Source organism: Lepidochelys kempii, chromosome 13 (genome assembly GCF_965140265.1).
Source record: "Lepidochelys kempii isolate rLepKem1 chromosome 13, rLepKem1.hap2, whole genome shotgun sequence".
Taxonomy (NCBI): Eukaryota; Metazoa; Chordata; order Testudines; family Cheloniidae; genus Lepidochelys; species Lepidochelys kempii.
In genome coordinates this window covers 13728207-13753088 of record NC_133268.1, presented here as the reverse complement: position 1 = coordinate 13753088, position 24882 = coordinate 13728207, and the positions used below count along the sequence as shown (strand labels likewise).

At 40.7% G+C, this 24882-nt stretch overlaps 1 protein-coding gene across 6 annotated transcripts in view; it reads left to right on the top strand.

Moving 5' to 3' along the window:
- DOK5 (docking protein 5) overlaps window positions 1-24882 on the top strand; it is a 92046-nt gene that overhangs the window by 46030 nt on the left and 21134 nt on the right. For 5 of the 6 annotated variants that reach the window (XR_012154670.1, XR_012154671.1, XR_012154669.1 and 2 more), the window contains exons 2-5: window positions 1007-1114; window positions 21274-21388; window positions 21488-21607; window positions 24064-24253. Coding sequence is in view for 3 of the 6 variants with exons in the window: in XM_073309327.1 (XP_073165428.1) it covers window positions 1007-1114; window positions 21274-21388; window positions 21488-21607; window positions 24064-24253 (533 nt within the window). In the remaining 3 variants the exon portion in view is untranslated. Of the gene's footprint in view, window positions 1-1006; window positions 1115-21273; window positions 21389-21467; window positions 21608-24063; window positions 24254-24882 lie in introns of those variants that run through there. The other variant, XM_073309329.1, reaches the window with a different exon arrangement.

The following is a 24882-nucleotide window of genomic DNA, read 5'->3' as shown; positions in this document are numbered from 1 at the left end:
TAAACCTTTTATCACTTTTTTCTGTGAACTCTTTCTAACTTAGCCACACATTTCTGAAAGTGTGGCAATTTTGGTTGGCTCCCAGATGCTACCATAGTACAATTAATGATAATCAGTAAGTGGCACAATTATATTTAAAGTGAACAGATTAAGGGGACTAGAGCAGTAATTGGAGAGACAGGTGGGTAAAGGCTGGGTTTATGGGGGCTTTATGAAATACTCCTTCAACTTCCCTGGTGTTCTGTTAAGCAGAAGAAGAGCTCAAAAAATAAATATCAGGTGAATACAGTGAACATATGGGAATGATTAATGGCAAAATGTTGGTAAAATTCCCATTGACTTCATTGGGACCAACCTTTAGTTCTAGATTCCAGGATAATTGAATGATTTTGCCTTTGTGTTGCCCAGTAACTTTTCCAATCCCTTCAGAAACAGAGTGTTGTTTCCTGTCTTTGTTATGGAAAGTTCCATACCTGCCTGTCTGCTCTGACCAAGATTTTACAAAGTTGCTATCTGAACTGCATGTAGCAAGACTGAATCCTATGTCTATTTTAATTACTCCCATTACAATAATACAATATGTCTAAATAAAAATCATTCAACTGTTCACGCTATAGTATTGATCCCCTGGGAACAGAAACGATCTTGCATTAGCAAGTCCATGATTTGCATCCTTTTCCCTCTAGTGCCTAACATTAAAGGAAATGATCAGACAAGTATTTTGTTCCGAAGCTTTTTCTTCATGCCATTGTATTCTGAAATCAGGCCAGTGATGATTTTTTCCCCCTGGATCTGTCTTCAAAACCCTCATTTTCTTTCTTCTGATTTCAGTAAATCTATCTAAGATCCATGGTGGATAGAATGTTTTGTTTTTACTCTAAGCAACAATTAGTTTGTGACTTGTAAAAAGTTCACATGCACAAGCATCAAAAAGAAAGCATTTTATGCAAATGTCAGCGATATTCAAGTCATTGGAGATGCCAAGCTTACTCTTTTGTGCTTCCAGATTTATCAGAGATGCTGGTTAGTATTCAAGAAAGCTTCAAGCAAAGGGCCAAAACGACTGGAGAAGTTTTCAGATGAGCGTGCTGCCTATTTTAGGTGCTACCACAAGGTAAGATTTGGACATATGTAAACGTATCCAAATTTCCATTGAGTTCATAATTCTACACTGCTCCCACAGATGTTTAGAGGCCAAGAATACTTAGTTTTGTTGCTACTTCAAAGACAAACTCTCCAGTGAAATTTAAAGATTTTATAAGCTGTATAGTTTGACAACTCATCTACTATGAATATAACTGTAAATAATCAAGATACTCAAAATTGTGGGCTCATTTTTGTGTCTATCCTAACTCTGTTGCACTGATGAGCCTTAAAGCTGGTTGAAAAGTTGGGAAAAAATTCATGAAAGTTTTCACAAAACGTGTGTCCCCTCTTTTTCAACATTGAAACCATGTGATTAATGATTAATGTGATTAATTAATTTATGAATCAAAACCAGAGTTGTTTATTAACATGGCAAGAATAGTGAGCTAAATACACTTCAGACATATAAAAAGATAGGATCTAAGTCTCATTTACACTAAGGCAACTTAAAGGTCCCTTTACACTGTCAAAGATGTAAGGGGAGTAAGTTAATATTGTACACCTACTTTAAGACCCATCTGCACTGCTAAAAGAGTCTAAGATGGCCTTAATGTAATCAAGAATCAGGCCCAGAGTGCTTGCCTTGGAAAGGGGAGTCTAAATCATAATTGCCATAACCCAAAACTTTAAGGGCCCTACTGCCAGGTTTTTTAGACACAAGTTTCAATTGAACTTGTAATGGTCTATATTGGCAGAGATTATTTGTGCAAACTCTTGGAAACAGAAAGGACCACATATTCATCCTTAGTCTAACTCTGCTGAAGTTAGCGAATTTGGCTAATGTGAAAGCCCTCGTTGATGCCTTTCAGACCAATGAACTTCCTTAATTTTTCTAATCACTTCTCTCTAGAGTCCTCTGCTCATCTCAGTTCATCTGAGAATTTACATGAGTAATTCTCCTGGGCGTGGAGTTGAAAATAATATGCTTTAATTTATAATCTTTGTTGGCAAAAGCTTAATATGTTTGAAAATTAGGAATTATGTGCATAACCTCCTAGGTGCCTGACACTGCAGATGAGCTTCTGAGGCTGATCCTCTCTTATCCAGTTTGTGAGACATATAGGAGGAAATCCTGAGGGAATACTGGATCTGAATTCTTTCCTATTTGACTCCATCTGTATCTATGCTCTACATAATTTATAAGGGATTGGTCATAAAACCCCAGGGCTATTTGTAGTACATCATGCCCAGAAAAAGGAATTCATTCGAATTTATATTAAGCAGTTTGCAAAAGCAATGAAAAGTGAATAATATATTTTCCATTTGATCTGTGCGGGGATTACACAGTATGTATTTTTAGAGTAGATACATTTCAGCTCTGTACGGAATTTGTAACATCTATGATGGTGCAGTTCTGACAATTACTGATGCTCTGCATTAGTATTATAAGAGATTAAATTTACATCAGCCATATATGCACCACTGCCTGGAAGATTTTGAATTTAAGACTGGATTTGAGATCCAAGAGGAACGGAAATACTTAAGGCCAAATTTTCTTCTCTTCTTTAAGAGGATATCCATTTTTGCATTTGCAAGTTTATTACATATGCAATCCAGAGGTCAATTCCTGCAACTGGTTCTGCACAAGTGGACCCTATACCACATGGCTACCACTAACTTCAGAGGGATTCCATGAAGGCGTAGGGCTCCAACCACATAAATCAAGTTGCAAGATATGGCCTAATGTCAAGTAACTGATTTATGGATGTAATCGGGAGCTCGGACAGCTAGGGTGTCATTTACAATAGCTCTCCGTATAGGCCCAATTCTGCTCCCAGTCACATAAATGGTAAAACTCCCACTGATTTCAAAAGGAGCAGAATTCAGCCGGTTCTGAGTACTTATGAAAATCTCACCCTTAAGCAGCTAAACTTATACCCAGAAATAGTTGCAGGCACAAAATAAACACTAGACTTGGTTGAAAGATTTTGTTTTTAAAAACGTTTTTTGAGTAAAAATAACATCTAAAAATGTTCCAGGAAAATATTTTGGGTTGTTTAGAAATGTTTTGGTTTAAAAAAAAAACAACAACACCCCAAAACAAGCCCCAAACCCAACATTCCCCCCCACCCAAACATGAAGTTTCTAAGGAAATAAAACCTCTTCATGTAATTTTAAAATTAAAAAATGTGTGTGCAACACATACTTCTGAAAGCTACATTAGTTCCATCTAGAACTACATTTAATGATATTTTTTGGAGCTGTGTGAACGATTTGACTCGGATGCTGAATACACTTGAAATCTGTCTAGGTTTGGGTTTGACTCGCATCCCTAGATCGGCCGCCATCTTTTCAAACCCCTATATACATGCACTTCCCAGTCAAGATTTTTGGAAACTGTACTTTCTCTTTCTGGGTATTCACAAACATTTTGGTATGGTTGCTCATGCTGCATTTTGAGCTCAAGCCCAAATGTGTCAAGCTAAATGGTATATTCCAGTCAGTTGACTCTCATCCACCAGCCAAGCAGCCAGTTGGCCAGGACTGTCCTCTTATTCCCCCAGAAGGCCCAATTCCTAGTCACCTGATGCTTTGTCAGGTGACTTCACTCACTGCTTCTACCTGGGGAGATCACCATCAGACCAAATTTGATACAAGTTAAGCTCAGACCTCAACCCTCTTAATGGGCCAGCTCATTCTGTGACAGGCTAATAGTCCCACTTCTGGTACTGGCCAATCCATGAGAATTTAAGCAAACCTACTGTACACAAGCTATGCTTTCCCAATAAGATTCTGCTGTGGGAAATCCAGGTTATTCCAACCAAAATGTTTCAAACTTCAGTGCCTATTAACCAGAGCTGACCCAAGTTCCAGATATGTAAGACTCAACTGTCTAAAAACATGGGAAATGAAGCCACAAAGAATCCATGCAAGGTGTCCTGCAATTTCCTTTACAAAATGGAGCATAACTCCAGTATTCCCTATGTGAGACCACTATGGACAAGAATTTGTAGGTGAGCCATGCATCTGGCCAGTGGAGCTCGACATTGTAAACATGATGGTCAAGAAGCCTGGGAGTGGGTGTCCTCATGCCCAGTAGAAGTGTGTGCGCCAGAAGCCAGTTTGCTCCACGGTTTAGATGTAAACTGTCTGGCACAGGGTCTGTCTCTAACTATACATTTTTGTACAGTGCCTTGTATGACAGGACTCTAATTTGCAGCGGGGTCCTAAGTGCACTACTGCAATGCAAATTAGTCACAATAATAATTATCTATATCCAGAATATTTCTGCTGCAGTATGTACATTTTCATGAGAAACCATTTGTAGTCTAGAGTAAATGTTATTTTAATTAATGATTTCGTTCAGTATTCTAACAGTGAATCTGGAAGTGTATTTTCTCCATGCCCCTCACCAAACAGTCAGTGTCATCATTATAATTTACTGCTTCTCCATGTTTATCATTCTTCTATGCACACCCAAAAATGAAAAATAAGCAATGCTTATCAGACCGTATTGTTTAAATTTAATTATGCACCAGGATGAGCTATCATTTGCCTGTGTAGTATTTCCCCTTTGCTGTGGTAACAAAGTCTGTGGTGTAGCAGTATCCACATTTTTCATTGGGAGAGAAATTGGAAATGGAGATAGGGTGGTGTTCAGCTGTAGCATAACTTATTAATTGACAAAATGTCCCCAAAACCTGTTTACTAGGCCTGACTGGGAATTTTCTGACCAATCTTTTAGCAGAAAAATACTTGTTTGTGGGAAAGCATCCGTTCTGACAAATTTTTCAGCACAAAACAACAACAAAATTGGAGGAAAAAAGTATCAGAATTGTCAATGTTTTGTTTTGACATTTTTGAAACAAAAACTTCCAGTTTTCCAGGTTGAAATGACTTTTCTTTTGAAATTGATGCTATCTCTAGTACAATTATAATTAATAAATTAATACAAATGAAACTTCTCCAAATTACTAAAAGAAAATGTTTTGATTGACCCAGTTAGATTTTTTTTTCCCCGTTTGTGAAAATTTTCAAGTTTTCAACCAAATTCATGATGGGGAAATTCTTTTGGTATCTCAAAAATGTTCATGGGACGAGAAAACCATTTCCCACTCAGCTCTACTATTTGTCTTGTACAGAGATGGTAAAGTCAGTGATGGAGTTGCAGATTCCTCAGCTGGTGTAAATTGGAATAACTCCATTGACGTTAGTGGAGCTATGCCACTGACTTGCATCAGCTGAGGGTCTAGCTCCAGTATGTCCAACCTGTAGCCAAAATAACACCAGCTCCTTTTTCTGCCCCTTACTCTCGACAACCCATCTGCTTTGACCTGGGAAATCCCTTGTCCTCAAATCTGTGTGCCTCTTTGCATGAAGTTCCATGTGCTCAGTGTTAAGCACAGACTAGTTCAGGTGGCCCTGGATGTTTACCTTTATCTGACAGGTGATTGAAAATTTTTAGGCCAAATTTTGAATTTTTGAAAAAATGTCAACCACTCTCTAAGCTGGTCAAAATACCAAAAACGTAGCACAAAATCTTTTTTGATTTTTTTTTTACTGTTTTTACCAGAAATCTGAAAATTTTCCACCAGCTCTGCCTCATTTCATCCAGATACTCTGCAATACAAAGAAACTCCTCAGTCAGGTGTGACCATACTCAATGTCCATCAGAGCTGAATTCTGTGCTAGTGTCCATCCAAGCAAGAGAGATTGTCTAATCCACAGAGTAGCTTGAATGGTCATCTGGTCCTGGCTGGTTGTGAGATCTACCTTTAATTCTTTCTACTGAGGTTTTCAAATTATTGATAGGAGTACTGAGTAACATGCATTCAATTGCTACTTCTACCATGGGAGTATATTTTATAGGAAATTTCTGAAAGTTTTGTAGAACTGCCTCTCTTGTAGTCTATGGCTTTAAAACAAAGGCTGTCATAGCCACAAAAAGTAGTACCTAAAGTTTAGAGGACTTTGTGGGCCAACTTGTCAGCTACACTCAAATCTCCCTCTCCCACCCGCCCTCCTGTGTCAGTGAAAAACTTTTTTTTTCCTGCATCCACTCACTTAGGTGCTGGGCATGTATCCATATTGTGAATGCAAATTGTGAAGGTGATTGCTCAGAAACGGAATATAGTCTTTCTGATGTTACTCGCTATGATATCATAGTAACCAAGAAGAATGGTGGCATTGCCTGTCTAGATGAGTCAGGGCCTGAGAGCTACTTTCTTGATGTGTGAAATTCCAGTCTGGGTTATAATCTAATTAAATGTGTCTGCAATAATAATAATAATAACAATTAATAATAGTAATATTAACTAAATCTAATAAAGTGAAGAGGAAAAATAGCCATATCCTCATTAGTCCTTTATTAGAGTCATGAGCTAGTTCCAGGAACAGCATGGCTAATAATTCAAAACCAATTTTACGTGGCAGAGACTTCAGCTAATATTCCCTCTGGTCAGTTTTTCACTATGTGTATCATTAGAGTAATGTGGCTTTGGTGATGTATTGTACTAAGGCATCATCTTTATGCTCTGTTTCTTTGATGTATGAGACCAACATGGAATCGTGGCACTCTGCCTTTATTGATATATAGTCACGCCGGTCAGCAAGAATGGGTCTAAGTGTATGGTAATAGCTTTGGGTTCTTTTCTGCTAATATTCTCATTAAATACCCGTGGGAAAGAAGGTTGTTTTTAAATAGCTATGACAAAGGCAGCAATGCTACAACAAATGAGAAAGCAGCCCCAACCCTTTACCATGCCTGGTGTCACCGCAATGAGAGATTGTGCTAATGAATCCAAGGGGATGTGGTCTAGCTCGACAAATGATGCAGTAGGAGGAAACTCCACTTTTGCATTAATAATGTGTAAGAAATGTGGTTATTATCTTCCCTCTTGGGCCCTGAAAAATGACTCTCAAATGCTGATGAAGGCAGCATCAAATCTAGAAACAGCAGGAGCCTCTACTCGCCTTTATATATCTTTCTATAAGAAGAGTTTTACACCATCACAAAAACTATAAAGGGGGGGGAGAATGGCAAAAACCAGCCAGTGTTTCAGTAGCACCTGTCTCTTCACTGAAGTGTTAAATCTTTTCTTCTTCTTCTTCTTCTTCTTCTTTTTTTTAAATGATAGATTTAACTGCAGGTGTTACTTTTAATTTATTACGATAGGACAGGGCTCTTTCACGGCATTGCACTATCAGTAGTCCTGGATCTGGGGTCAGAGTCTGAATTTCTGTGGCCTGAGAACTCTTTTGAATTCTGCTTGGTGGGTTGCTTTGCTATGTCACCGCGTAGGGTTTTGGTCTTTGGGCTCTAGATTGGTGTCATCACATTGAGGTATCTGAGACTGCTGATCATGAACCCATGATATCTGTATTCTGTTTTGCATATCGGAACAGTCAGCTCAGATGAGTTTGCTTTTCTTTTCTGAATGGTTCACACAGGCTTAGCCCAGATTGGAATTCTGGGATCAACTCTGCCCCCTATATGCCACTCCAGTGGTGTATGGGGCTGTAAAGGAACTGAAAGGGGTTGGGTGAGATCCTCTGGTATAGGAGCAGCAGGGGGATGACATAAGCTCCCTTATATTGTCTCACCCCCACAAGCCCCAGGATAAGATGCAAGGCAGGGATTGGGTTGAGGGTGGGAGGAAGCCTAGCCATAGTGCCTGGCACTGTGGAGATACTGAGATACAGTGCAGTCCATAGGCAGCCTGGAAGATACTCTTAGTAATGCTGAATGCTGTTTTGGCTGCCTTGCAAACTTGGTGGTGTAAAGCCACCTTTCCTCCCACTCTCTGTGGCCTGTATCTTCTGTGCTGTGTTTCTGTTGCAACACAGATTTGGACCTTTATTTTAAGTATGCATCAGGCCACTTCCGAAATGTGAAAAATATGCTGGTAAGTCAAATACAAATAAATAGAGAGTATATGACTTATTGACGTAACTTGTGATTAATTTCAGAATGACAGTACAGAAGTCAGCATGAATTTCAGCTTCAAGACTGACTCCCCCAATCAGTGCAAATGCACAACCAAATAACTAGGAGCATTTACATATGCAATCAGAGAGATTATGCACACCTGAATCAGGCCTTTAAACATGCATATGTTTATTTTATTTAAAGACTATCCTGAAAAATATGAATGGGGTGGGGATGGGAACTAGATGTTTTAAAATTTGATGTTCCCCCAAGATCAAGGAAAAACATGTAGTGCGAGGCTATGGCTTATGGCAAATCCTGAAAACCCTAAAATCTTCACAGCATATTCAAATTACTTGTAAAAGGCTCTTTACGTTTGTTTTTTTTAAACACCACCTCTGACCCCTCCTCCAGCCAGTCCCCGAAATGTTAAAGGTCTTTTACTGAATACACACACACAAAGGGAAATTCAGTTATAGCTGATTGTTTTCATACGTAGCCCTACTCATTATGCCTAATGATTTGGGGCTCAATTCACAAAGGTATTTAGGCACCTAGCTGCCTTTTTAGATGCCAAAGTCCAACATTTAGGCTCCACTGACATTCATGAAACCACTTCTCAGGTGCCACCTAATCTTGTAGATGCCTTACTCCCCATAGGTGCTTAAATTTCCACTGATGCCGCCCTGCGGCTAATGAGCTGCTTGGAGTCCTAGCTCTTGCCCAAAGCTTGGTGGGATTCTCAAGCTAGGCATTCCCCTGCCCGTCTCACCCGTGGTGCCCAATCTGGTAGGCATTCTCAAAGCACGCTCTCTTGCTCAAAAGACGGGAACGAGCAGATAAGGAATTTTGGGGACTGCTGTACGCACACATGTCCTGTAGAATATCCAAGAGCCCAGTGGTTAGTTTAGGTGATTCAGATTCCATCCTCCCTGTCTAATTTGGCATAGGGACTAAAGCCCCCCCCCCCCCCCCCATGGCCTAATGAATATTTACTTATACAAAGTGGAAAAGCTTCAACAGAAAAGAGTAAGAGACCCCACCCCAGAGCAGCCTCTAGCAGGGTGGTTGGGAAACTCTCCAGGATGGTGGGAGACATGGATTAAAGTCCATGCTGTAAATCAGGCACAGCAGGGATTTGAACTGGGTCTCCCACACCCTGGGTGAGTTCTCAGTCCACTGGACTATTTACTGTTGGGGTCGGCTGGCATCTCTGTGGTTTTTCATGAGAAAGGGCTGACCTGGAGAAGGGATGAAAATCCCAAGCAGAGATAGGCACCTCCTTCTGGCCTGTCAATCAGGACATGTCTACACCGTAGCTGGGAACCTGCTTCTCAGCCCCAGTAGACAGACTCACTAGCTCTGCTCGAGTAAGTGATAAATGAGTAAGTCATAAATGATCTGGAAGATGGTGTGGATTGCACTCTCAGCAAATTTGCGGATGATACTAAACTGGGAGGAGTGGTAGATACGCTGGAGGGGAGGGATAGGATACAGAAGGACCTAGACCAATTGGAAGATTGGGCCAAAAGGAATCTGATGAGGTTCAATAAGGATAAGTGCAGGGTCCTGCACTTAGGACGGAAGAACCCAATGCACAGCTACAGACTAGGGACAGAATGGCTAGGCAGCAGTTCTGCAGAAAAGGACCTAGGGGTGACAGTGGACGAGAAGCTGGATATGAGTCAGCAGTGTGCCCTTGTTGCCAAGAAGGCCAATGGCATTTTGGGATGTATAAGTAGGGGCATAGCGAGCAGATCGAGGGACGTGATCGTTCCCCTCTATTCGACATTGGTGAGGCCTCATCTGGAGTACTGTGTCCAGTTTTGGGCCCCACACTTCAAGAAGGATGTGGATAAATTGGAGAGAGTCCAGCGAAGGGCAACAAAAATGATTAGGGGACTGGAACACATGAGTTATGAGGAGAGGCTGAGGGAGCTGGGATTGTTTAGCCTGCAGAAGAGAAGAATGAGGGGGGATTTGATAGCTGCTTTCAACTACCTGAAAGGGGGTTCCAAAGAGGATGGCTCTAGACTGTTCTCAATGGTAGCAGATGACAGAACGAGGAGTAATGGTCTCAAGTTGCAGTGGGGGAGGTTTAGATTGGATATTAGGAAAAACTTTTTCACTAAGAGGGTGGTGAAACACTGGAATGCGTTATCTAGGGAGGTGGTAGAATCTCCTTCCTTAGAGGTTTTTAAGGTCAGGCTTGACAAAGCCCTGGCTGGGATGATTTAACTGGGAATTGGTCCTGCTTTGAGCAGGGGGTTGGACTAGATGACCTTCTGGGGTCCCTTCCAACCCTGATATTCTATGATTCTATGATTCTATGATTCTAAGTGCAATAAAAATAGGAGCATAGACAGGGATAGCACACAGGCAGGACTTGGGCTGTCCACCCAAATATGTACCCAGGGGGTCTGGGTGGGTTTCTACCTGAGCTGCTGCCTGTGCTATCCCCAGCTATGCAGCTATTTTTAGCATGTGAGCTCGAACAGAGCTGGTGTGTGTCTGTCTATCCAAGCTCGGAAACATGCTCCCAGTTGCAGTGTAGATGTGCCCACAGATGCGTCAGTACCTTTGTGGATCTGGGCCCCAGATCCACCCTCATCCTTGGCATTTCACTCCTGGCAGTTACTTACTCATCCTGCTGGCTTCTGAGAATCCCTTTCTTAGGCACTGAACTCTCCCTATAAAATGCTATGGGAGCCTTGGTGTCTAAACTGGGGCTGTGAATTCTACGGGGCGGCAGGGAGCCCAAGAATTGGACGTTACAATGATCAGCATTGCAATGCACAAGTCCCCTGTAAAAAGAAAAGGAGTACTTGTGGCACCTTAGAGACTAACCAATTTATCTGAGCATGAGCTTTCGTGAGCTACAGCTCACTTCCTGAAGTGAGCTGTAGCTCACGAAAGCTCATGCTCAAATAAATTGGTTAGTCTCTAAGGTGCCACAAGTACTCCTTTTCTTTTTGCGAATACAGACTAACACGGCTGTTACTCTGAAACAAGTCCCCTGTGTAAATCATCCCAGTCAGGATTTTAGTGGTGGTGCAAAGTGTCTAGGTCAGCACAGAATTAGGCCCAAGAGTTGATGAAAAATTGGAGGGTCTTCCATAAATGCTTTGCCCAGCAATCTGTTGTCCTCCAGTTTTGCATGCCCATTTTTGAATGGTAAATTAAGCCAATGCTGGTTTTTCATGTGCAGAGTAGGGGTGTTTGTCAGCTTCTGAAGATACTCAGTTGTGTGCACAAATTTTGAGGACAGGCCTGACAGTTTGCCAGCCCTACACATGGCTTAAAATACCTACAGCAGAGAATCATTAAAGGTAGGAAAAACAGGTTAGTCTTTGGGTTTAATTCTAAAGATTAATGATATGTGGACTTTGTTCGCATGTATGTGTTGCATTAGCATCCTCTATAAAATAGGTGCTCCGATCCCATGGTGATGGGCGGGGCATAACAATTTCAGTAGATGTTAAGTTATGCTATACAAGTTCTCTGCTAATTACCTAGGGCCAGATTTTAGCTATCCGTTTTTTTGAGCGCATAGGGGTGGGTTCAATAATTCCATTACCAATCCAAGTTCCATGGAAGAGTCCTGTACTTAATAGATAAAAAACAATGTCTCATTAAGGTAAAAGAACAACAAATCCTTTTGAAATAAGTAACTTTGTAAAATATTGGCCTATAAATAATATCAGTTTAACTTTGGAATCTTCTATTAGTTTTGCAACATATACAGGTTAAAAGGCTCTGTGGGTGTGATTTATTCAGGGCAAGGCAATAGATAGGTGACTTGTATGAGAACAAAGTCATTTGAAGCTTTTGAAGTGGGCTGCAAATGTGTATACACAAAGCGAATTGGCCACTTAATTCATGCAGTCCCACAAGGGAGGAAAAATAATTAGGATACAGACTACAAAAGCTGTGCAGAAAATTGCCTTTTAGGTAGCTGTCTTGTTTTCATTGGTAAACATAAATGAATCCTCATCTTCTACAAGTTATCATATGCAAAGAAAGAGCGGGGGGAAATGTTGGAAGTCAAATTCTTGTTTCTCTAAACGTCTTTTGACTTTGCAACATACCAGAAACAGTCTTAATTTTCCAATACTATACCAACTTAATTGCATAATGCTGACAGGAATATACGGATTCCTCAAGGGGATCTGACTTTTAATCTGGTCGTATTAATCTTCCCTTGAAACAGCAGAAGTAATTTAAGCAGTCTTTCTGCCTAGTTACAAAATAATCCATTTGGAAAATTGAATTGTGGAATTTGTAATTGTTTTCCAAGCTCACTAATGCAAAATTATATTGGTAGCAAATTAAACATTTTAAGTATGGCCACTCTGCTAATCACTGGTTGTTAAACATTTATTTTAATGAATACTATCACTTATTATAAATAAAGTGTCTGGTCTGAGACTTTAAAAAAATTGGCAAGGCATTTTTGGCATCTTTATTGGAATGTCATATATCAAGATTTATCAGGCGTATTTTGTTGTATATGGCGTATATGTGCCATTCCTTACTGTGAAATGACAAATAGCATAAAGCTGGTAGCCAGTGGTTATGGATCTCAAGCACAGCTCAAATAAACATGTGAGCCAAGGGACTAGGTCTGAGAGTGATAGAGTTTGTGATATATAGCTAATAAGTCCAGTCTCAAAATTCAGTAGGTGGTTTTAGCCATAATCCTTCTACAAGCCAGAAATGGAAGCCTTATGAAATGTAATATCATTTTTGTCAGATGTCAAACCATAACACACTTGTACCTTAGTGTGCATGCAGCTTTGCACATGCCGAGGTGGAGGCTAATGGTTGATAATTTGCCCCTTTAAGAAAGGTGTGATATATTTGGCCCTCTAAACATTTTAAAACTGTTTATGCCCACAGGTGCTAGGATTGTTAGCAGGTGTTTTTGTGACCGCAAAAGCGGGTGCAAGTAAGAGTACATATAGTTTTTTGCACCCATACGTGGAGGTCAGAGTAGTGTTCCAGCTGCAAATGTATTCCTCCTAATGTTCCATTAGAATACCGGCACTTTGTTACTTCCATATGAGGTGAATATGGGTCAACACCGGAAGCACATTTTGAAGTCGTTCTGAAGCAGTTGAAACAGTTTGTGGAGTTCATGTACTACTATTCACATGCATGAATGGGCTTTGGGGGCTTCATTTGATGGGAAGAAGCACTCTGCCCTCCTCCCTCAGAAAGCCTGGTGCGGGAATAAAATATAAAGTACCATGAGTACATGCACACAAATCCACAGCCTATGCATATGCAGGGACAGTATGCTGTGCAATTTGGGAGTGCACGTATTTTTGAAAATTGGGACTTAATTTTGAGTTCCTTGGTTTTTAGATGCCAGATTTTAGACCCATAGACCTGATTTTAAAAAAAGCCAAATACCTGTAACTTCAGTAGCTGCAGACCCACAGTACTTTTCAAAAATTAAGCCCTAGGGGTGAAATTCTGACCCCATTGAAGTCCATGGCAATAGAAAATCAATGGATTTCCCCCAGTGTGTAAGCAAGGCATTTACAAACAGAAGCAATGACAAATTTTACAATCAAATGTAGTATTTTTCAGGGACTATTATATTAACTTTATGAATGTTACATGGATCATTGTGCACTAGAGATTTTATTTTACTTCACGAGCAAGGGCTACTACAGCTCAGCCAGAGGGGTCATTACTGCAGTCTCTGGACTGGAGGCCACTCCAGAGAAGTACCACCCCATGGGGTTGTTTTCATGTATTGGTTTAGTTATGTACTGGAGGCCCAAGGAGACAAAGAAAGGCTTTTTGGTATAAAAGACTGAGTTTAACCTGCCAGAGGTGCTTCATTTTGATTGAACAAATGGACACAACCTTTTTATCCAAACCCTGCTGAAGGGTTGGTAGGACTTTGACTTGCCAGACTTGTGGAGTCATATGATGAAAAACTGCTATATTACAAATTCCTGTCCGTATGTAGGTTCATGGTTGCTGACAGGTCCTGTAGCATGTACACACCAGACAGACACAAACAGAAATACTTAAGGTTAAAAATGGTACTTGACAGTAAAAACCTACCAGCAGTAGAACAAAACAGGCCAGCTGACCAGGAGGGGCTTAAATAAAGAAACAGAGGAACCGGGGGCCAGAGAGGAAGAGGTAGGATGGGGCAGAAGATCACAGAAGCTGAGTGAGGGGCTCCATGAGTGAGAGAGACCAGCTAGCATACCATAGCCTGTATGAGGAGGGAATGCCTTGTCTGTCTGCTTTCCTGGACCCAGATGGTTCCCAAGAGCTCACAAGGGAAGTGTGAGCTAGAAAGTGAGGGACGTTGCGGTTTCAGATGTTTGTTTGTTTTGTATGATCCATGCTCCTCTGTTCTTGACATGATTACAAATAAAAGAGCATAAAGGTTTTGGATTGTGCAAAAAGTATGTATGTGTGCTGACTGCTCGACAACTACTTTGTGCCCTGAGAGAGTTAAACTGTAAACTAGGACCTTTACACTTTTTGGATGGAGTTAAAGGAAAGGGGTGTGTTTAATTAGCTGGGGTATCTTGTGGGGGGGGGGTCAGTGCTGGTCCTGGGGCTAGGGCAGGAGGCAGATCAGGTAGCAGACTGAGACAGTACCCAGGAACTATGCCAGAGAGGCAAAGGGAGGAACCAGTGTTGCAGCTCTAGAAGTCTGACAAACCCCAGGGGATCCAGAGCACAAGGCAGGACATTTGTCTGGTTTTAAGCCAGACTGTCCTGTTTTTGGAAAGGTTTGTCCCTGTCTGGCACTGGACATAGTTTTTTCTGGTATCATAGGGGAGGAGGCCATTTTACAGAGTGTGCTGCTGTGCCCACTCTGGCATGACCTCACATGCATGGTGCAGGGTGACACCACTCCGGAAGTACTGCAATGTCCAGTATTCTGGGAGTGCATCGGTGGCCACTCTACAGAACACAGAGGCTTAGATGCCACTGACAGCAGTCCTAGGCAGTGCTCGCTAGGACCTGTGATGACCTGTAACCACTGGAATATGTCAGTCACAGCCCTTGGAAAGACAGCAAAGCATGGGGCCTAGACTTTTGATCAGATCTGGCTGGGGAGATCAGGAGTACCAGGAGGCTGCAAGCCTAAAGCCCTGGTCAGGAGAGAGTGGAACATGGGTCCCTGTCCAGTGAGACTGAATGTTAGAGATCTAAGAGGACATTCTTTGACCAGATCACAGCGGGAGGTCACAGGTGCAGTTACTCTGAAACTATGGCAAACATCCAGAATTAGTGGCCACTTTTGAAAATGTTGTCCTTAATTTCTTTGTATCTCAGTTTTCCTATTTCTAAAAATGGGAGTTGGTACAGTAATTATCATGATCTGAAAGAGTTGCTGAGGATTAGCTAATTAATGTTAGCACAGCACAAATCATGCATATGAAAATACATTTGCTGTGAAAGAGTCTGAGTCACGGAGAGCTAGTAAGATGCAGAAAAGAAAAGTGGTAGTAGTAATAATAATAAACAACACCAGGTAAGATGGTGACACGAGTCATCCTCAAAGAAGCCAGGAAAAGTTCAATCACAAATATTTCCGGTCATTTTCAGACTTGCTCATCACCCGTTCTTGCCAAAAATCACAATACTAAAGATATTATCAGTCTGTCACTTTTCAACATGGATTCAGCATACATGTGCCAGACCATTTGCACCATCTGCCACACAAGTGTCAGTAGAAGGAAGACTGCCTGGACACTTGGAGATGATGATGATGAAATGGCTTGTTGAGGGATTCAGCAGCTCAGTTATCAAGAAGTCTTTACACCGTTTTCCCCTCAGGTACACAGGTGCATCTTTGAGCCTAGAGAACATGGATAACCCAATGGCTAAAGTTAGATCTTAAAAGGAGGGGATGTTCCCATGTTGGAATGTGTCTATCTTCTTCGTCATCTCTTACGTGTTGGGTAACAATTCCAGAAATAGAAATATAGCTGTGAAGAATAAAAGGGAAACAGCAGACTTCTGCTGCACAGCTCAGGCTACATAAAATGGCAGCCATGAAAGCAAAGCACACAAAAAGTAAGTCTTCTGGCCGAAGAGTCTGGAAGTAGAGGATTGAAGAGTTTATCTATGAAGGGATGTTGCTGGTTTAATACTTCTCATCAAATCATTCATGTAATTCACGGTCAAAATGACACCCATAGTGGTTGGTTTTGTCAAGTTATTTCTCTTATTGTGTTTATGAAGCCTTGCACCAAAAAAGAATTTGCGTTGAAGCCAGCTGGGAAGAGAAGGAATGATGTGCACATTATCATAGATGTTTGGACCAGGACCAAAGGTCAAAATTGTGGATCATCTATCTATCACAGCACACAGGGTAATGTTTCTACCACAGCCTGTTCAGATTTGCAAAACCAAATATCATCAGAAAATGTTCATAGCTACAAGTAAAGGATTTCAGAAAGACCACACTGTGTGAAATGCCTCCCCCCGAACTAAGTTTCCAGTGCAGTTTGCTCTAAAGTTTGGTAGCTGTTTGATTAATTTTATCTATGGTGCTAATCTTTCTACATTTTTGTTTACTATCTAACTTCAGTTATAACTATGGGTTTTTCCTTCAGTATAATATCTGATAAATCTTAGTAGGAACTTTGCCATAGATTTAAATGAGACTGACATCAATATTTCCAAGATTTGTCCTAAAGGGTGAAATTTACCCCATGCATGACCAGCAGAAGGCACATCTGAAAGCCTTCAAAATAAACTTTCTACTAACCAGGCCATTATGTATTCCATATATTTTTCTCCTCTGATCTAATGTTGGTGTGAAGAAGAATTTATTTTGTTCATTAGGATTAGTGTTTCTTGATAACTGTTAAAGCAAATTGAATCAGTATGGGCACTCTGAAGGCAACTGTGATGAGAGAGAGAATAGTATAGATAGTCTTCTTTGCTTTGTGACACAGTACGCTCATAAAGAGCAAATGTGAAAGGAAAAATGAACCAAATGAAAATAAATTTTGCTGTTCAAATGGATGAACTTTGGCATTTCAAGCATGAATTGGAGTGTACTAAATTACTATTGAAATGTGTTGTTCTGCCTTTTGGATTACCACACTAGTTCTTCATAACTGCGTGACCTTTGAGATGAATTGATAATGTCAGTACTTTTTCGCCCCTTCTTCAATTGTATATTCCTCCCAAACTCCATAGTCATGATATGCTGAACAACCGAAAACCCGTGTTTAAATTTATACACGGTTCTCTCAAAGAGCTTCAATATTTACATTAAAAAGAATTCCATTTGAAGCTTCTAAAAGCTTAGTCACCTGACTACAGTGTTTCTTGCTACCTTCAGAAGGCCTATGGGAGAGAGACTTTTGAACCCCAATCTACCAAAGCATTTAAGCACATGTTTTAATGGTAAGTATATGCTAAGTCCCATTTAAGATGATGAAGGCTGAAATCGCGCATCCAATCTGCAGGCATTGGATTCTTCCATGGTAGCTCTGGTGTTGTATTTTGTGGCTTCAGCAAAAAGTTCTCTCAGTGGTACAGGATCCTCAAGAGCAGGGAACCACTAGCATATAAGTCCCTTGAGCAAAGTCCTTGCCATTTTGGATGCACTCCATGACACAAGATAGAGTTCCCCTCTCTTCTTTGTCAGTTCAGTTCCACTACTCAATTTTTGTGGGCAATTTGGTGGCTCCCAAAGTGTGACTGGAGGAATTACTGGTAGAAAGATTAAGAAAATGAAGCTTTCTCTGCAACCATACTTTCCCTGTTCACCAATAGATGGGGACAGAGAGCTCCTTCCCCTGGGACATGCCTCCTGAGTTCTAGGTAAATAGCTTATGCAAATGAAGCAGCTCTGGGGCCATTCTTTCTCCTGTTCAACAACAGATGGGAACAGAGAGCTCCTTATTCTCTAAAGTGGTGGTGGGAACCTGCAGCCCGCACATGGCCCATCAGGGTATTCCGCTGGCGGGTTGTGAGACTGTGTTTACACTGACCATCCACAGGCACGGCCGCCCGCAGCTCCCAGTGGCCATGGTTTACCATTCCCATTCAATGGGAGCTGCAGGAAGCGGCGGCCATCCCACACTGCTTCCTGCAGCTTCCATTGGCAGGGATCAGCGAAGCATGGCAACTGGGAGCTGTGGGTGGCCGTGCCTGCGGACGGTCAACAAAAACACTGTCTCGTAGCCTGCCAGCGGATTACCCTGATGGTCCACAGGTTGCCCACCACTGCTTAAAGCATGAGGGCACAGTGCTTATATTGATATTATTGTTAATATACATTAGAGAAACCACTGTGAATCATCATATGTCCCATTATGAAACCCTCATCCACATTAAATAGTACATTATTCTGCAGGTAATACCATTGATTTGTAAGGTACTGCTCAGCATGAGTACAGATAGCAGAATCTGGCCTTTATTTTGGAAAGCTTTGCTCTGGATGCGTCAAGTCTAATGTAAATCATTGGAAGAATGCATATACCAGCTTCTGGCACCAGTCTTTCTCCATGGTCTGGTCCTCTACCAACCACAAGATGAAGGCTAAATTGTTTCAGAGACGCCATATTAGTGAATTAGGTTATTTCACCTTTTTGTGATCATGGATTCAAATTCTACAGACAAAAAACACCCACTAACATCAGTTTAGGGAAGTGCCCAGGAATTGGAGTTTGTGAAGGGAATTCTACAAAGTAGAGCAATGCTATTCACACAGATCTTAGCGCACAGGTAGGGAAGGAGCTATAATACAATCTCTGTGTGGCCAGAAAAATCGCACCAATCTTGCACTCCTTCTATGTTGTGGTTGTGAACAATGGGGGAACTAAAGCAAGCTTAATGACTTCAGGAAGCAGGCTCTTCCCTGTGTTCCATCTAACACTGTGTGCTAAATGGCAGAGTAGTGCATTCTCTGTAATACTGTAGCAAACTATTACGGGTCTGATTCTACCATTCCCTATTCAACATGAGTAATAATTTACTCCAACATTAGTTCCATTTTCTTCAGAGGAATTACTCAGAGAGAGTAAAGTACTATTCATTGTGAGTGAGAGAGGGAGACATTGGTCCTAAAAAAGGAAATGTCTACTGTTTCTCTCATGCTATTAAATTCTTTCCTTGGGGGCGAGAAGGAAATATTAGAAGTTGAACTTGGCAGTTGACAATTTGCAGTTCACCTGTAATGTGATGAGGTGAGATCGGGATAGATATTAACAGATTTTTCATTTTTATCACAATGTTTGTTAGTGTCTTGTTAGCATCGGGAATGCTCTTCCATCATGGGCTCTCTTGCCATAGTCTTCCCTGTAAAAATGGGAAGAGATCATGCAAATTAAGCACAATTATGTTATCCTGTTTAAAGCAATGTTAAGATTGATTCTAAAACCCATAGGCAAGAAAGTTTGAGTTCCAAACTCGGCCACCTGGTGGTGAGACTTAGCAGCTGGCTTAGTGTTTGTGTAATGGCCCTCTCCTGACTTTCTGCTGCTTCTCAATGAAGTTTCAGAGTAGCAGCCATGTTAGTCTGTATTTGCAAAAAGAAAAGGAGTACTTGCGGCACCTTAGAGACGTGCCACAAGTACTCCTTTTCTTTTCTCAGTGAAGTGTGAGTCCAGACACAGGTGGCAGCCAATGCATTGCTTTTTTTTATTTTGGAGGCTGCTCATAATGCACCCATCACTTTGCTCCTTTGCCCCATTCTTCTTCAGGAGAGGTTAGCTTTAAAAGATTTTCCTCCTCTAGAGCTGTTCTCTGTCTCTCCCCATCTCTCTCTCTCTCTCTCTCTCTCGCTTGCCAGAAGGGAACATGCAATAGAACTGCTTTGAGGAGGAACTGGGTCAGACAGGGTCAGTGGGAGCCTAAGGCTCATTAGGATATTTGTCTCTCGCTTCTTTATAAATAGATTGTAATGCCTTTTAGTTTTCAGTACTGTAGAGAACCCACCCACAATGGTAAAAGCAAGTGAAATTTTCCACTGGGATGTAATGTTGCTCAATGTTACAGTACCCTTTCAGTAATATTCAGAGAACTAGGAAAACCTGGACAATGATAGTGCAAGCTGTTTTTGGAGAGGACAGGTCTAGCAGCAATGTCCTTCCTTTTTCCAATGAAATTATCAAAAAAAAAAAAAATGCACCAGTGGAGGGAGTGGCTGACGTTCATGTTCAGATGGCTACTTTGGCAATGAAAATATTGAGGTGTAAGGCCAAGACTTTCCAAAACAGATGTCTAAAATTTGGTCTCCTGATTCCATATTTAGCCACTTGCCTGAGTGTTAATAGTGCAAAGCAACCAACAGTAACCACTGAGCCAAATTTTAGGCTCTTTTTTGTTAAAATCTTAGAGCAAAGTCCTAGTCTAGGCTGAAAAGTAGGGATCTTTGTGTAGAAATGTTAAAAATCACCTGTCGTCTGCTGAAGCTATCTACTAGAGCTGGACAGAAAATGGAAGATTTCCACGTGGGAGGGAATCAACTTTGCATTGAAAAAATGAAAACTGGTTGACAAAAACTGAAAAAGTTTTGATTTTCCGAAGCCTGGAAATCTCTGGCTAAAAAATACTGAAAACCATATTTGTGAGGGGTGGGGAGGACTTAAATGTTTGGTTTTCAGGTTTTTGTATTTGTGACCAAAAAATTGAAAATGTTCAAAGAATGTAAGACATAGGACTGGAAGGGACCTTTGTGGTCATTGTGTCCAGCCCTCTGCTATTACAGGCCTACAAGGAAAGTGGACACTTCTGTTGAAAAACTAATTTTCCATCAAAAATAGTTTTAGATGGAAAATTTCACCTACCCTAGTGTTTACTCTTCCATAGAGCAAGTCGTAACAGAATCGGTTTCACCCTCTAAGTGAATGGATCAAGTGAAACCTTTTCTCTTGGTCCTGTTGCTACTTCTGGGGCACCTGTTTGCTCTTTCCCATGTACTTCTTATAGGTGTTTCCCCACTGGTGTGAATGCTGAAGAGATGATTCCACCATCCCTGTGGTTTAAATCCTGGTTTTTATTGGGTTTCACCGGAGCTTACATGCAGACAGAATATGAGGCAGTGTGGAAGTGTCAATGTGGCTACATCATTTAGAATCTTCAGGTTCATCTCTGAGCCTGATTCATGTCAAGGTGGCTTGTCCTTGTGTGTGCTCATGGGCTCATTCTTTTTGGTTTTTTTCCAGCTTGGCTTAATGTTTTTCTCTTCTCTCCTACGTTCAATACTCATTATTCAAGGATCCTAATTAGAACTCCAAATTGCTCTTTTTCAGGTCACAGAGCTCAATAACGTGAAGAATATATTACGACTGCCAAAAAGCACGAAGAAACATGCTGTAGGCATTTATTTTAATGATGACACATCCAAAACTTTTGCTTGTGAATCAGGTGGGTAAACTGGCACAGTATATGAGAAAATACTGGAATGTTAATTGTGAAATTATAAACATATTGTACCTACACACAGATTTTTGGGCATTTATACAGAACTCGAGGCGGATGAGTGGTGCAAAGTGCTGCAGATGGAATGCCTAGGAACTCAAATTAATGACATAAGCCTTGGAGAGCCTGACTTGTTGGCATCTGGTGTAGAAAGGGAGCAGAGTGGTATGTATAGAAATATTGAACTTTATAGCATTTAGAAAGTTTTAGAATACAATTCCTACCTGAGTGCATGGCTCAGTTACTGAAATGTGTGGGCCATGCACATAGAAACCAGAAATATACTCAAGCTTTTACAACCTGGTGCAAAAAACAAACAAACAAAAAAACAAACCCCAGAACAAAACAAAAAAAACCACTATTCTTGGTTGTTATCAGCACTAACCTGTTCTGCTAATCTGACACTCTGATTTAGGATTTTAGAAACGTTCTAGTGAGATTTTTCAGACAAATTAGGTGCATTGTAATCTCTCTGAGGCATGGAATGCTTTTTGGTTCTGCATTTGGAAGGTACCTACCCAAATAAGGTCCCAGTCCATGACTGTGGCTCATAGGCACAAATAAAAAGAATAAATATTGCCATATAAATAATAATTGCATATATAATCTGAGCTCCATTACTTCACTTGCATACGGAAATCAGCTACTTGTATGCACACATGGGCTTTCCATGATTTAATTAGTGTACACAATTTTATTAACTCCATGCAAAATACTGTTGTGAATGTCTTGTGTGTGCCCACATGCATATACCTAAACGCTTTGAAAATACACTCCTCTTTGAGAAGCACAGGCTTGAATTTCTCCTCCTTTCAAGCAGCCCTAATTATTAGCTTATTTCCCCTCATGTCTGTATACTGGCCAAACACACATTCTCAGATGCCCATGTATGGTTAACATATTAGAATTTATAATTAGCGCTCATCCCATTTCTGTTTCTTACTGAGTCCAGGGACTTGCACTAAAAATATAACTGAGAATGCAACATCAGCTAAATTTTTAACCATTCGTTGAACCTAAAAGAGTTAATTTTGAAAGCTTAGGTTGTCTTCTCACCCGAAGAAAACCTGGAATTCCTTTAGTACCATTTCTGCAAGCTTTTTTAAAACCAGATTTCAGAATTAAAAATCTGAATCTATGTTTCATTCCATTCTCTTGGTGCAATTCCACTGACTTAAACAGAGTTATACCATCACAGAACTAATGTAACAGAGTGTAGAATCTGATTCTAAACCTCTAAAATACCATCCCATCTTGAAATTAAAGAACATATTAATTTCCAGATTTACTTGCCACTTTCCTCTATCGATTCTGATTGTTACTCATTCAATCCAAAATATGTGCACTAAGTCAAGCGAATAAAAAAGGTGATGAATGAGAAGGAACCAGTTTGACAAGTGGGTGAGTGGCTTTAGCTAATTCCAAGTCTGTGAGAAGTAGACTGAGGAATCCTCTTTGCGAAACTGAGTTCATATAAAATCTTAAACAGTCATGAACACAGACAAGAAACTTATTAAATGCACAGACTTACACTGCAGTTAAACTATTCTTGTGACACTTTTTATATACAACCATAATTATTAGAAGAGAAGTTCATTGCTATAGTTCTTCACAATGACACACATGTCCTGAATGTAAGGTCTGAGTAAATAGGCTTTGTCTGGGGAATCAAAGCCTATTTGGGTAGAGAATTCTGAATCTTCTGTGCAATCTCAACCGGGGCCAGGACACTGGAGAGTTTCCCAGCTCTTCCTGGAGGCCATGGGTAGCAACTGTAGCCTACTGCAACCTTCCATACGATGTGTTGTCAGTGGATTTGTGTAGGTCTGGATCCATTAGCAATGTTCCAGTCACTTCCCAGGCCATACCAGATCTCACCTCCCTTCCAATCTCCTGCAGAGCAGGCCACTGGAGAGTTCAGTTGTGCAGCATGCAGAGCACTATTAAATTCCACTATGTGGCTTCTCTATGGTCTCTGATCCTTGTGGCCCCACATCTTGAACTTTCTCCCTTGGTGAGCTTGAACTTTCTCCCTTGGTGTTTGGAAGCTGAAGCTAGACAAATTCAGATTGGAAATAAAGCATAATTTTTTTAATGATGAGAGAAAATTAACCACTGGAACAATTTACCAAGTTTCGTGGTGGATTCTCCATCACTGGTGATTTTTAAATCAAGGTGGGACTTTTTTCTAAAAGATCTGCTCTAGGAATTATTTTGGGGAAATTCTATGGACTGTGTTATACAGAAGAGCAGACTACAGAATCACAATGATCCCTTCTGGCCTTGGATTCCAGGACTCTATTAGGCCCTTTACAGATGTGTAATAAAATAGACCCTTGCCCCAAAGAGCGTCAGATCTCAGTTGTTTTAAAAAGTGATCATGTAGATAACATTTTATGGATTTTTAGAGGCCAGTGCTATGTACTGTTTTTATGGTACTTAAATGGCTTCACTCTATATGCAGTATATTTTTAGAAACAAATGCAATCAATTGAGGGAAGTGAGTTTTTGTTCTTGGAGTAATTGCTAAAAGTGGATATAAGACTTTGTAATCATAAATCATATAATGTCTACAACATGTAACTTAAAGATTTTAGACCAACCATTTGTTTTTCTTCCAGAGAGATTTAATGTGTATTTAATGCCAACCCCGAATTTAGAGGTGCATGGGGAATGTACCTTGCAGATAACATTTGAGCATATCTGTCTTTGGGATATCCAGAATCCCAGAGTAAAACTCATCTCTTGGCCATTAAGTGCCCTCCGGCGGTATGGACGAGACCCAACCTGGTTTACATTTGAAGCAGGGAGGTGAGTGCTTTGCTATAGTTCTATAAGCCATTTTCATATAGGAGCAATAGGGGGGGCTAATCCTAGGTGGTACTAATGAGCTTCCCCACCTCACACTGAAGTGAATGAGCGTGGAGATTGTTCAGAACCTTACAGAGGGTGTTCCACATTTTGCACACTGATTCTACTTTTTACTGTGTAGTTATTTTTAATAAATTACTGTACATGAGCCCGGAGAACTGGATGTACAGATTTAAAAGAAAAAGGGGGAAAATCTCATACTCTGCCAGTAACTCGTACAACACAAAGTTGGACCCTTGGGCACTAATAGCACCTACCTTAGCCATAATGACATGAAGATTCAGTTAGGAGTGACTAATGGATCTACTAGCTACATGTACAAACGTTTCAAGTTGAAGGCAGACTCTGCTCCCAAAACTTTCCTGGAGTTCTGTGCAATTATGGAGAGCTAAATAGTGGAGTCAGGATCTGTCATGTAAAAGCAAGAGGGGAATTTTGCCTTAAAACATTGGCATTAGTGTTAAAATGCTATTTTAGTTCCTATTAGAACCCTATGTTTTATGCCAAGATGGATGTTTCATTGTAGACCTGAAAGAGAAAAAATCTGAAGAGAAATGGCATGGTGGCTT